The sequence below is a fragment of the Zonotrichia albicollis genome, chromosome 5, assembly GCF_047830755.1.
Source record: "Zonotrichia albicollis isolate bZonAlb1 chromosome 5, bZonAlb1.hap1, whole genome shotgun sequence".
In the NCBI taxonomy this organism is placed as follows: Eukaryota; Metazoa; Chordata; class Aves; order Passeriformes; family Passerellidae; genus Zonotrichia; species Zonotrichia albicollis.
Genome location: NC_133823.1, coordinates 20,035,001 through 20,049,864, shown reverse-complemented (window position 1 = coordinate 20,049,864; position 14,864 = coordinate 20,035,001). Strand labels below are relative to the sequence as shown.

Here is a 14,864-nt window from a genome sequence, read left to right as displayed (position 1 = left end):
CTGCTAAGAAGAAAGGGAGATGCTAAAGATCAAAGAGGAATAAGAAAGCAGGGAAATGCTATTTGTCAGTGAACGTAATTCTACTAGTTATCAGTTGTTTTAAGGCCACTGATCCAATTAGTAGCACTGCCTACCCCCTTGGTTGTGCTAAGCTCTCTTGATGTCCTTATGCACTGCCTTGTCACAGCTTACATGTAAAGTGTGCTGAATCTGCAGGGATGCTCAAAGCTCTTTATTTATTTATACAAAACAACTGTGGTCAGAATAGGGCCTATAGACAGTTATTGTTTTAAGCTTTAATAGTGTGCAAGCATTCACAATCAGGAAAGCATTGTTTGTTGGCCACAATCTGCATGAAACAGTCGCATCATTTTATTCTGTTCATACAATTTCTCCAAAACAGAGAAAGGTTAGTGTGCTGATGTTTAAGAATATGCTTGCTTGAGCATGCTCTGAAATGTGGAGCTTTTTCTCCATGCTCTGTTCCACAAAAGGGAACAGAGAAAGCTTAAGATGTTTAGCCAATGGGAAAAAATGAAAGTGATTTTAGTTGTTTGTGCCTTAGAATAACTCTGCTGTGACAAAAGGCTCTACAACTTAATTTTTTCTATGTTTGGGGCAGGAAGATAAGTATTTTCTTGCTAATGTGGAGAGCTGTGGAAACAAAAGATGAAATGACTTTCTTAATCCTCTGTGTACTAAAGAGGTACAAGGCTTCACTGAAATCAGATGGCACTTAGTGTTCAAGTTAAGCAGACAGCTGCCTATCTGACTCTGCAATGAATAAATAAAAAGAGTGTGTACACAGAACTATCAAGAATGTCCAAAAAAAAGAGGTAAATAGATAAAAAATACGTACATCTTGATTTTTTCTTTTACAAATCAAAGGTTACTAATTAATAATAATAACAACATATATTATTAATAATATATAATACACAGGATTAATTAATATGTATTAATATTAATACATATTAATATTAATAAATATTAATATCAACAAATTAATAGCAAGAATAATAAATTTGAAAATTTCAGGTTTTTTTTAGTTGAGCTCTGAATTACAGAATTACAAAATTTTCATTCTTCGTGATTTTTCTTCTCCAGCAGAGGAACCGTTCCATTTTCTGTGGTCACTGAAGATCAGAAAAACGAACATCAAATATAGGAAGCCTAAGTATTAACTAAATTCAACAACATATGGAAGCCACAGCTATGAAGAACAGAATAAAATTAATTTCCAACTGAAATATAACCTTTGTGTAAACATATGGTTATGAGAACTGGAAATCCACCAGAATAATTAAAGAGAGAAAACTAGATACCTGTTATAGCAGGAGCCTACCAAAGTTTTAGGGCATTCAGTGAGAAGTTTCACCACTGCCAAAGAAATGTGGGAAATCTGCTGTGTCTCCAGATATTCAAGATTTTCTTAAGCACTCCAGATACCAACACTTCCTCCTCTGGGATGCCATCAAATAGGAACAAACCCATTTCAGAAAACCCACTGGTGACTCCCAAGAAAAAACCTGAACAAGAAGCTTTAGGTAGGAGGGATAAGCCCATGGTCCCTACAGGCTGGAACAGCAGGAAGTGATGGCAAAAGCTTACTAGAAATTGCTCAGGTAATTTGTAACAATGTTATTTTCCCTGATACAACACAGCCAATATATTCTAATCAAAGCATGGCTCCAGCATATACATTCTGGGGCAAAGCAAAATACTGTTATGAAACTATGTGTGTTATGGGAAGAAAAATAGCTTCTAAGCCATTAGAAGTAGCCTTTGAAAAATGCTGAGATTTCCAGTTTCAAGCATGAATTAAAAATTTTCATTTGTCATGTGATGGTTCCTTGAGTTACCAGGCATCAGCAAAGCTCAACAAGTAGAAAATAAGGCATGTTAGTCAGCCACATCTTTAAGGTAAAGTGCATTATTTCAAATATTTCCAATCTTTCTAAATCCTTTTCAAAACTCAGGCCTTGCCCTCTCATGTAAGCTTACCTTTATTGCTGTGATTTTGCTTTAACCATTTTTTCACACAAACATGCAAACTCATGTTCTTAATCTTCTAAAAAGTGTATGTAAAAAAATATTTCAAATTCATGTGCCAGCCTTTCCACTTCAGCTACATCAGAGCCAGGTGCTGAAAGCTGGGATTAGTGGGCATTTTCAGCCTCTTATGCTGAGTACAGCAGAGCCAAAAATAACATTCTCAGCAGATTTTTCAGATTTCTCATTTATCCAAACTGGATTATTTATGTCTGCTGTAACTTCTTGTATCTGAAAGACAGCATGTCTGGACTAGCAGTAACTTTTTTTTGTTGTTACTGCAATAATTATGTCCCAGAGAGCTTGCAGTTTAAAAGAAAACCTCTATTTCCTTTTTGCTTTCCTTCTCTCAGGCAGTCCTTTCTTGTGGACATTTATTTAGAGATCTTAGGATAAATGCACTTTTTTGATAGGCATAGTATTTGTGAAATGGCTCTTAACAAGTATAAATTTGTATATGCTGGCTCAATACAATGGCCAGTATTGTTTTCTCCTGTAATTCCTTATATAAGGCAATTAACCAATTGTTCCCAATATCCAATAGTAGTACATACCCATATTTTCCTTGGGTGCAAGATACAGAATAAAACAATCATACTTTACTTACTTCATTCCAGAATGTAAGTATATGATCTTTCAAATTGATTTTCTTCAGTGCATGTCTTACTCACACTTTTGAGGAGGTTTGTGCCTTTTTTTTTTGTTATGACCATTCTACACTCCATGTCACTGTAAATAGTCTGCTTCTAGATCAGCAAAATTCTTTCTAGACAATAACACATCAATCCATGTCTGTATAGAACTAATACAGATTATATGGAGCAGACAATGGAGTAACTTGTTTTAATGGATAGTTGTTAAAAGAAAACACATGTAATACATGACTTTCACCTCTTGATTGAATATAAGTCAGTAATTCATTTAGTGCATGGCTGGCTCTGGTTTTTTGCTGCTAATAATGCTTATGGATCATGTACCTCAGGCTTTCCTTAAAAATCTGAACTATGGGAAGTTTAGCAGATGGTGAGTGCTTGCAGGGGGACAGAGATCAAATATTTGTGTTTTTCTTTCAGAAGTTAGGTGGACAGAATCTCAGTTTATGCAAATGAGGTAGATCCACAGAGGTGAAAGCAACGCTTACCTTACCTGTGAATCTTGACTTATGTTACTGAAACTTTATGGCTTCAAAGTCCCCAGAAATGCTAATTAACTTCACTGGGAATGCTGAAGGAACTCCACACAAAATGAAGTATGTCATTATTCTAAAGCATTTCTAATGCATATTTATGTCTCATTCTTCTGTCATTGTTGCCTCTTTCATTCTTTCATCTTCAAAAAACCCCCTCAGTTTTCTCTAGGGCCACAAGCTAGACCATATATGACTGGCCTCAGAAAGAAGTGCTGGTGACAGACAAGAACTAAAATATCTGCATAAATAGGAATATATATATTTCAAAACAATGTCTCCTGAGGAAATCATCTGTGCAGGATTTTCAGACCCAGGTCTCAGATGTGAAGAGCTATGCAAGTTTCTCATAGACAAACTGTCGTTAAAACAATTTGAATTTGGCTTGCCAAATATTTACCAGGAGTTATCACATTCAGCTGAGTATCTGACTCACCCTTCTGTAGTATAGCATATGTGTGTGTGTGTGCACCTTAATTTGACTGCTGTGACAAATGACAGAATAGCTCCTAAAGTCAGGCAGGAGGTATCATGTTCCAGGGCATTACACCTGCCTAGGATTATCAACAGATCAGTTTTGGAAATGAGAGTGAAAAACAAAAGAAAACACAGCAGATTACATAGAAAGAAACGAAAAGTTACTAAATTCATCATAACGTTTTTTCTCTTTCTTTAGAAAGTAGAGAATTTTAGAAGTAGTTAATGATAGATAGTAGACAGTAGAAAATATGAGAAGAAGGTAATGTTTTAGCATAATGAAAACATAAAGATTGTGTGCAAAATAAATGGAACTATAATTTTCACTGTACTCTTACAGACTAGGGAATTTAACATTCTGCAGCAGCCACAAACATATGCATGCAGATACCAATAGATAGTGTAAAGGTCACTAAAACATTCATGTGTACATGCACTATACAAAACTAAAGTTGTCCTTTACGTAAAATCTCAATTTGTTGTAGTATCATTGGGTTTAATGACTGATTTTGGCTGGCAGTAGATGGGATTGGGTTGCATTAGCATATTAGTAATGTACTAAATTTTATATAAGATAAAATAATATTTTTATCTCCAAGTTTTAAAGCAGTGAATAAAACTTTAACTTCTGTGATTAACAATACTACCATGAACTCCCAACAAAATCACAGTTCTATAAAAATATCTTAAAAAAAAAACTCCTATTCCTTGAATGGCTTGTTTATCTCACATTAATATGGTGATTTACTGAACTATAAATGTATATTTCATTAATTTAATAATACACATGGAAATATACTAAACAAGAGCAGAATAACTTTGCAAAATATTATTTAAATGATTTCTGCATAACAATTAATGTACTTTTATATAAACAATTTGATTTCTCATTATTATTGAGTAATAATTTATACACAGACACAGAGGTACAGCGTGTCTCTCATAACTAGGTGTTGTATATATGATAATATAGACTATCATTAAAAATCAATCAGCCAAATCCATATTAAGATGTTAACTGGATGGATGAGAGCTGTGAGAAAGCATTTAGAAAGCTGATTCTGTGTCTATTTGTTGAATCAATCTATTATGTGCAATTTACCTCAGTCTCTAATAGTCTTTTGAATGTACTGCTGTTCTCATAAAATTATCTCAAGCCAGAAATCTGTTCCCCAAATCATCAGACAACCTTGATAACTAAAGCCCATTGTCCAGTGAGACTTGGAAAAACTTAGGTATGGAAGTGTCCAGTTCCCTTGAAACAGAATTGATAAACTAGTTCCTAAATTACCAGCAAGCTGCTTGAAAAACCTCTCCTATCTGACCCATCTAATTTTCAGTGCATTATTTCAGTTGCCCTCAATCTTGGGCAAATGCAAATACATGGAGATGTGTATCATAGGACAGCTCAGCAGGGCTGTATTCATGTCACTGACGTATACACAAGAGCATGGGAAATTATGGAGAGAATAAATTTTCTAGAACTACCCCAAAAAGAGAGGTCAAAATCCTAATAACCTGTTTATCTGATCTGGCAGCTGCAAATCTAGAAGAGAAAAGATTTTGGAAAGAAGAGCAAAACCCTTGACTGAGACAGAAGAGTAAATGTACATGAGTAAAATTATTTTGCATCTGCCAGACTTGTTCTCTGACACAGCTATGTGACCTTCATAGACAAAACAGCAAACTCTGTTATTTACACGAGTAAGTTGTCACTTTTCATATGATCTTCTCTTTAGTACTTATTAAGTATTAGGCTTAAAAGTAGTGGAAGTAAATCCAATTGGAGGTTGGATTAAAGTATTGGATATACCTTATAAAAAAATCCAGAACCTTCAAAAAATGACTGATCTAAACCTTTAAGATTTTATTACTTTCTGGCTGATAATCTCCTTCTAAAATAGTGAGAATTACAAATGGACTACTATTAAATGCAGATGCTGTTATAATCCATTTTTTACTTGATCTGGATGGTGCTTATATTCAGTTGTGAAAATCCTCATAAAGTATTTTACACCAACTAATCCAAGAGGCTTTCATTTGTAAAATACCATCATATGAAAAAAACCAAGACTTATCAATAGTTTGTACTTTTGAGTGTATTGATATTTCCAGAGGACTAACTATTTTTTTAAAATAAAACATTTTAATTGTGGCTTATACTGATCCTGAAAAGTTTTTGAACCTGAAATTGTACACATATTTTTCTTCTGCCACAATCTGAAGCACTAAGAAAGTTAAATTCAGAAGAGTCTTATAAACTGTCATCTTCTTTACCTTCCCTTTCTGTCTACTGGGAGTGGGGACGAGCATTCTAAATTTTTTGGTGAAAATGACATCTTGTTCCATTCCGATGTTATTTTTGTTACATACTACATATCAAACTTGGACTGTCTTTGGATATCCAGGCTAGTTCTGCTAATTGAAACTCCATTACAAATAGGAAACTATGCTCTTTCAACCAGAATTAGCAAGCAGCTCCCTTATCCTTTTCCCCATCTTATGAGGCTTATTTCTCCAACTCCGTTCTTTTTTTTCTTGAATGATCAATTAAAAAAGTAAGTGCTCTGCTTAGAAAGGAATGGACTACAGTGTTCCAAATATTCAGGTATTTACCTGTCACTGTCTTCGTTGCTACCAGAACATTACAGACATATGGGTTAAAAACTCCCAAAACTCCATAGAGCCAATCTAGCAGCCTACTGCTTTAGCCAGTCTTTCTGCCACATTTTAATTCACTGATCTCATATGATTTAAAATTTGAAAGGCCCATACAACTTACTGTTTTGTGCCAGAGCTTGAAGCAGACAGTCCAAGCATCCCTCCAAGCTATCTGCTGTGCTGTCAGTGGATGTTATCTTCAGCTTTTTCAGGGCTTCACTTAAATTATCTGCTTGATAAACACAAAGGAAAAAGAAATCAGTGTCCTCATCAATTTGTTAACAGCACTATAGTCTTGAATGTAAATAGTTAGTGTAAACAGTTCCTGTATCAATGAAGAAGACATGCACGGTCTGTATTCTGAGGATACAAAAAGCCAGGAGGCAAAGGTTATAGATGAAATGAAACTTTTCAGATTTATATATGCATTTATCACTTTGCATCTGAGAACAGGATGTCACAGCAGGTGACATGACTTTATGAAATACACTGAACAGCAATTTATCTACCAGTATTTTCTCAGCCTCGCTGGTACAGAAAACCAGCAGCTGTTTCTTTGCTTCTCCTCTTGTGTGTGGGAATGAAATAGAACAGAAATAAGCATATCTTGATCTTCTTCCTCAGTAGAGGCAAAGTAATTGAAAATGCCAATTTCTGCATGCTGTGTAGGCTTCCATCTTGACTATTCACAGATGCCTAGTGCTAAGCTTAGAGCCGTTTAAGAATTATGCCACTTTCCACCACAATGTTACAAGCATCATTGTTTATAGGAATTGTGTTATCTCTTTAAACTCAACTGATCCATAAAAACAGATGGCATCTTCTCGAAATAAGAAAGTTCTATTGTGGATTTCAGATAATTAACTCTTCCCTCTTTAAAAAAACCCACCACCTCCCAAATGCAAATGAGACTACATCATTCTCAAAAGACACCTATTTGCCCAGTAAAGATTGGGTTGTATGACTGTTACTATTTTGAGGGTTCTATCCTTTCATGAGCAAGGTTTAAGGCTGCAGCTGCAGCCTGAGCCTCTGGTAAGCCCACTGATGACTAAACTCACTCTGAATGGACTATTCTTGTCAAAATGAGTGCTGATTGCTGATTCAGTTTCCATGCCAACTCTGACAGCAAGCAGAAAGTGTTACTCAAAACAAATAATGTTGAATAGTGTCTCACTGTCTCTTCGTCCCAGCGGCTGATCAAGAGCCTTGACCCAAGCCCAACCCAGCCACAGGTGCAGTTTCTTTTCAGAGCATCACTGGTATTTTCTGAGCCTGACTAGCAGCCAGTGCTGCTTAGAGCTTCCCACCAGTGTAGGAAGCCTCCTTGACAGGTGAGCTGGCACCTGCTGTGCTCTGCCTCCTCTTCACTTGCCTATGTATGGGATGGTGCAAAGGAAAAGAGTGAAGACACAGCAGGCATCCCATGAAAAGGGTGGAATCTCACTGATGGAGCTGCTTTGATTCTCAGCCAAAGCTGTGGCTTTTGTTCCAATTCCAATTTTTATTTGCATATGCTTTTGTAGTTCAATATTCCATAGAGATAAAGGTGAGATTCTTAACTTTCTAAAGTGCTCAGTCTTTATATATGAAATTGCTTATATGTTTGTATGATCAGGCAGTTATTTTGTCTATTCATAATGAACATGTTCTTAGCAATACTATAGCCAGGAGTGTCAGTACTCCTTAATGCAACCACACTTGGTTGTGGCTCCTCAAGATCTTAAAAACCTTCCTCCCTACCACCTCCTCACTATGCTGAGCTCCCACCTTCTGGAACAAGCTAACTGGGAAAAAAACCCTAAATTTAATTTCCCCTTTTACACACATTACTCTCTAGCAGGCTTACCACAGCACTTTTCTTGAATCACCTTTAGCCAACAGTAAAGTTGAACATGCACTGCAAAGTCCCATTGCTTATACTCATTATTCAGGATATACATCTAGAATTTGTCAAAAGCCAAAACTTATCAATGACCAGCCCCAGCACTACAATTTTACATTGTGCACTCCACCTCCTGTCATACCTTCTTCACCTGCCTCCTTCTCATATTCTTCTCTTCAGTTTTCTGCTAACATAGCACATAACATAATTCTCTTCCTTCCTTACAGGCATCTCATCTCCTTGGATATTCACACACTTAACTTTGAAGCTATAGCAACATTTACAATAAGAAGACTCGATCTACTATATATATGAAAAGCAAGGGTTCCTATAATCTAGGGAAGAAGAAAATGCAAAGGTAAGAAATTCACTGTCACACCAGATTTTGCAGACTATTGTCAGAGACCACACCCAGATTTTATTTCTCTCTTACAGCCTCTTCTACTTCACTTGCACTCAATAAATCAGAAGATCCCACTTATTATTTAATTTTTTCTGTGCAGAGATGAGTGTTTTATACAAATTCTTGCTATTTCTTTCACTCCATTCCACTTCAGAACCTGCAATAGAGTTAGAAGTCTGCCCATTCTATTTTCCTACCACTCCCTTCTGCTCAGTGCCATGTAAAGTTTTTCTGGGGAAAGTCCACTATTTTAATACTACATAATTACAGATGATATGCAAAATTATGTATTTTGGGCAAAATTGTTAAATTGTGACTACCCAAATATTTCATTCTCTAGGACAAGAAAATCAATTTTTCATGGTACCAAGCATGTGCACATCCCACTAATATACATGGACATTTAACAGCAATTTTAGACAAACTTCAAGTATCAATGGGCACTTGTGACCATACTGCTTTTAAAATATCTTATGAAGCAATGTTGCACTGCGTGCCAAATTACCCTTCCACTAGGTATACTTGGATGTTGTATTTTTAAAATAACATGAGAGATTAATTTAGAAACCATATGCATAAAGTGTGCTTCTAAAAAAATTACAATAATCCTCGATTTTCTAATAAGCCTACAACTCTTAACTTCTTGCAGCTTGACACTTAATCACTCTGTACAAAAGAAGAAAATATAATAGGAGTACTGCAGAGACAACAGATCTCTTGACCCAATGCCACAAGGCCAAGAGCACAGAGGGAAGAAACCATCCTTCAAGAAAGAACTTATTTATTTACTTTGGTTCTTTCTGTCCTAGTCCATCTCCTTTCTAAACTGAATTGATACCTTCAAAGAGAGTTACTTTTGAAACCGAAGAATCTTCAATAGATTCAGAGGTTTTGTTATCTTATAATTTTTTTTCTTTTGTTGTTCTGAAAAGAACAAACCCTTATAGTCTGAAATTACACTGACAGGGATATTCAGAGAGAAGCGCTGTAGTGTTCCAGAGGGCTCTCACCATATATTCACACAAGGCTTCCCACCCCTGCTGTTTCACTGTTGCCCCAAACCCATTGTTTAGGGAAGAAGCTGCAAATGCTTCTTTTCCGGTACAAAATCCCTGTTGTTTTCTTTGGATCATCTCCTGCTTACTTTTGTGTCCTCCTCTCCTTCTATAGAAGCTGTTTCCACTAACCTTGCTGCTGCATAGGCTGATCAGACTGTCAGCAATAAAACCCCATCAAATAAAAGCAATATAAGGAATCATTTTGGCTGAGTATCAGAGAAATGTGATTTGGTACATTGTGTCAACATGCAAGTTGTGTGAAGCTCACATTTGGAAGATCTAAGGGTGCAAGGTTAGGATGGCTGAGGTAAGAATTGGCCAGTAATGTTCCCTGTGGCACATCTGATCAACAATGTGGTATCATGTTGTGAATATGTGTGGCATGAAGTCTGACATTTAATACAAGTATCAACTATTTTGTTGATGATCCTAAGCACAGGGAGTCTCTCATATCTGGCTTACTGTATTGCTTTCAGAAAATAAGTTATCTTATCTGGACAAGATAGCTCTGAATCCCACACACCTTAATCCTGTGTATCCTAATGTTACAAACTGATAAGTTAACAAGTGGAGTCTGCCAAGAGCTGTCAGACCTGTCTGGCCCATTCCATCTACGGTTACATTTTGTTTTCCCCAATAACTACTCTGGCACAAACACTCATAAAAAATGAGGTAGTTTAAATTCTTTGATTGCCCACATTGCTTTTTGGTAGCACACTATTACTACTATCTCTTGCAACCTTTTGCTATCTCTTCTGCAGGCATTTCTACAGGGAAAATTAGTCAGAAAGTAACATTAGTGAATGTTTTAATATTCCATTTCATTTCACTGTACTCTTTTTTCTAAGAGCTTTTCTGTGACTCACTCCTGTTTGCAGTCACTAACTTGTTTTATACAAAAGACCTGTTCCTTCATCTAGTAAAAATTTGATAGTTCATCAACTTTGTTTAGGGTCAGGGCCTCAGGAGTGCTGGTTAGACTGCAAAAAGTTTGAAAAGGTTCCCAATAGTCTTTCTAGTAATGCAGCTTCTGAGGGTAAGAACCAACTTGCCAATTTTGCTCTGAGTCCATGGCATCTTCACCCAAATCACAGGAAAAATCCTATTCCAAGACTGATGTTAATAAAGTACGTAGAATGCCTTGGCTGAGTACTTAGATGATCAGCTTTTGTCTGGACTGTTTGTTTTTCATATATCTTATAACATTTTATCCAGTATAGGTATTTTCTCTACAAAATAAGGATTTTGAACATATCATTAATATTGATTATATCTTTTCATTGACACTTCATAGATGTGAATGTGTTGTTATTAAAGAGACTATTGCATTGTACATGCAACTTAACAGATAAGGAATTCAAAATTTAATAGATATTGAAATTAGACATACTGAAACATGCTGATCAGATAAAAAAACAAGTTCCAGCATTTCTGCTATTACAGAATGGGATGGTGGCTGTATTAACATCAGAGTCTTTTGAGTCTGTTCCACTGCCTCTCAGGAAACAATGAGACATCAAAATTGAGCAGAAGGAATGGTGCCATTTTCTGGGTCTCCTTTTGTTATAATGGCATAAATCCCTTAAAAATGTAAGTACATACATGCACATGGGCTAAACTGCAGAAATTACTTCATTTTATGTATAGACTTGAACTTTAGTACCAGACTTTCAGTCCAAACTAAACCATAGGGGAAATCCAACCCAGGCTCACCACAGGTTTTGATGAAAAGTGTATTCTGATGTGATATTATTTGAGAACCTGACACAAAGATCAGATACATAATCTGTTTGGGTGACATTTATATATTTGGCCTGAATGACTTCTGGCAGCAGAAATCCCAGCAGCTGGTGAGATCTGTAGCACAGTTTTGGTCTTTAATGACCCCAGATGCCACTTTCCCAAAGAAAATGGAAGACTGGTGCAAAATCATGAGAACCTTTTAGCTCCCAGGACATTGAATAAGCTGGCAGAAATGTACAGCTTGAATCCTTTTTGAACCTATATAAACTGAGCCACATCCTTGTAGTAATTTTTCAGAGGATACCTAGTCCCATACAAATGTACACATCGACAGGCAAAATACTTCAAATACAGAGTTTATTGAGGACAGAAGAATCTTTTTCTCACATTCAGCCCATTGCCAAAAAATAATCTATCCTCTTCTGTCTTTGTAGCAGCTGGCCTCAAGCACTCTCAAGTGTACAATATTTTCTGCCAAACTGCCCAAACCCATCATTAGAGACAACTCTCTGCTCCTAGCCCATCCACAAAATTTTTAAATCTGGCTTCTAATCAAGAGGTATCTATACTCTGTCAGAGGGCAGCAGTGAAGAATAGATTTTTATTAGTAATGCCAGAAGGCCTGTACAGACATACAAGACCAACATCTTAATCAGGAAAGAATTTATTTTTTTTTAAACAGAAGCCCTGTTAGTTTCTGTCTTACCATGCTCATTGAGGCGGGTTAATGCTTTTTTCCCAAGAAATTTTCTAGTTCCAGGGATATAATGATGGATCATTAACTGCAGGGCTCCTTCTGCAACCTGTTTTTTACTTAGGTACATTTGCTCTACTTTTCTAGCATAGTAACTAATTTTAATGAGAGTGTCTATTTTTGACAGCAGTTCAGCTGCTTCATTCTTAAACACTTTCTGAATCTTAGATATATGCCATCTGGTCTTAGAGACTTGTTACTCTTTCATTTATCCTCTTGATTCTGCATCTGTTCTTCTGACATGGGGCTTCATTTTTATTACCTGAAAGTACCGACACGCCATGACTCACTGCTACCTGAGCACTAAGCTACCTAATTAGTTTTTGTAATTATCAGGTCAGCCTATACACACTAACAACTACTTAGTCAACCTGTATTCAAAATTAGGATAGAAACCTAAAGCAAATGGCATCAACCAGCAGTCAGTACACTTGGAATCTGCTGCCAAAGCAAATTTTTGGTTTGCTTTCGCCCCCCCGCCCCTTGTAGGACATTTGGTAACTTTGAAAATAATTTCATGTATTGTTTTTACTGTAGCCATAGATAAACCACAGATTCTTTTATAAAAAACATTTACACTATGCCAAGGTATATGCATCTGTAATTGGTTCCTGCACATTAATGAGCCTCTATTACTTAAATCATGACTTGCAAAGGCTATAAGAATGACATTTCAGAAGATTTGGCAGAACCTTGGAAATTTTTTTTCCTCTTTCCTAGGAAAACATGGTACAGATTTAGGTACCTTTATATTTCATAATTAAAGACTGCAGATCTGGAATTATTTTAAGATCTAAAGAAACAGAACAAAATTCAGTGAAATCAACTTAACTCTACTGCTTTACATAAAGCCTTAAAATATTTTGCTTAAAACCAGTCCTAGGAGAAGAATGAAATAGATTTTTCTCACTTAATAGAAAACTGCTTGTTAAAGGGGGTCTGTAGTGGATAAATTTTATTTAAAAATCAGCTAATGATAGAAAAAGTAACTATTCCAAATAATTTTGTTCTCAGTTTATGGAAAGATCCTTTCTGATACTCTATTACTAGCAGTAGTTGAAAAAACTATCAAGATGGCAACCAATTTGTAAAGAATTACAATTTAATTGACAAGATTGCATTTGTATTTGCATATTTTATTTTCATATAGCTTTTTTTCTCCACGTGCCTCATCTTCACTGAGTCATTTTATCAAAATGGTTTTAAACACACAAAGTTCCAGAATTAAATCAACCCACATATATTTCACCATGTAAAATATTTACCATACAATACAGTGCGTGCCAAGATGTACACATGAAGAATACTGTTTTATCTAAGGGACACCTCTCTCTTTCAGGACAAATGTTCTGTCAAAGAACAGCTGAATGTCTTTTCATATCCTCCTTCTTGGCAAGCAGTTCTCCTTTTATTTACCAGGTACTACTAAAAGATGAAGGATTATTTCCTTTCTCACTGGCAATTATAAAGTTACTATCATTACATTATGTCATCATGCTTCAAAGATATGAATGTGCTAGCTTTCAGAAGGTATTTATGAAGTATGAGGGAAGAAATGCACTGTGTAAGTGAATGGGAGAACTGCAAATTTAGGGTTAAAAGTATTTATGCGGGAAGTGGGGTTTTCAGGTTCCAGAATTCCTGCACACTCTGGATTCTGCAGGAGTCTTCAGATGCAGGTACAGATGACATCCAGCACTTCTATAAAGCATAGCACAACACATCCTGAGCAGGTATGAAGAGAGTGTCAGGTATCACATGGGGCAGAAGGGGATCCTGCTCTTTGTGGGAACATTCAACTGTAAATGCTTCTCCCTAATGCCCACCTCTCCTTAGTTTATGACATGGCTTCAAAGTACTGCAACATAAAAGGCAAGGGAAGGTCTCCTCCACCAGATTATTCCAGATTACTGCCCACCCTATGCACAAAATGAAAAAAAAAATAGTGGGGGAAAAACAAGAGGACCAAAATAGTACCTTAAATGACTAATGTTACTTCAGACAGTAGTCCAGACCTGTTTCTTGCTCATGCAAGAACTCATCAAGCAAATTAAAATGGACAGCCTAAAGCAGACAGTTGGAACAGAATATAGCTCTTCCTGAAGGATCAGTAAATGACTGAAACAGGATCTTGGAAAAAAGGGAGTAACCATAATGCTAATCAAATCTATCATTCCCTACAATGCTGTAGGGAATATACTGCTCCATATAATCATATGGAGCAGTATATAAGAGACAAGCTGCATGTCTGCATGTGTCTATGCACACACACAAGGAGCTAGCAGGGTTTGCATCACTCTACTGGCTCTTTTAAAATTTATTTTAGGTTGTTTATTCTGTTCTATTGTTTTCTTTCTTTTCCTTTTCTGCTCCTCCAGATGATTTCTGCCTGAAGCACTTTTAATCTAGCAAGCAAGAGTCACTTTGTCAAGTCACGACAGCAAGAACAGGTGCTAGAAAACAGAAGAAAATTAAACTACTGAGACAGTACAGTCTAGAAACAGCACATTTAAAACTAATGTATCAAGCTTTTTCAGCTTTATCTTTTCTTTGAGATGATTTTTGCCTACACTACTGTGTCCAACTTTTTCTGACTGTAACTGCTCTAAAAGTCTTGTTCCTAATGTGACTCAAGTTAGCTGATT

General features: G+C 36.2%; 1 protein-coding gene across 3 annotated transcripts in view; it reads right to left on the bottom strand.

Annotated features, from left to right (window-relative positions):
- Nucleotides 1–14,864, bottom strand: part of RAP1GDS1 (Rap1 GTPase-GDP dissociation stimulator 1) — a 97,953-nt gene that overhangs the window by 57,878 nt on the left and 25,211 nt on the right. For 2 of the 3 annotated variants that reach the window (XM_074540945.1, XM_074540948.1), the window contains exon 2: nt 6,498–6,608. In XM_074540945.1, coding sequence (XP_074397046.1) covers nt 6,498–6,608 — 111 coding nt within the window. The remainder of the gene's footprint in view (nt 1–6,497; nt 6,609–14,864) is intronic. The other variant, XM_074540946.1, reaches the window with a different exon arrangement.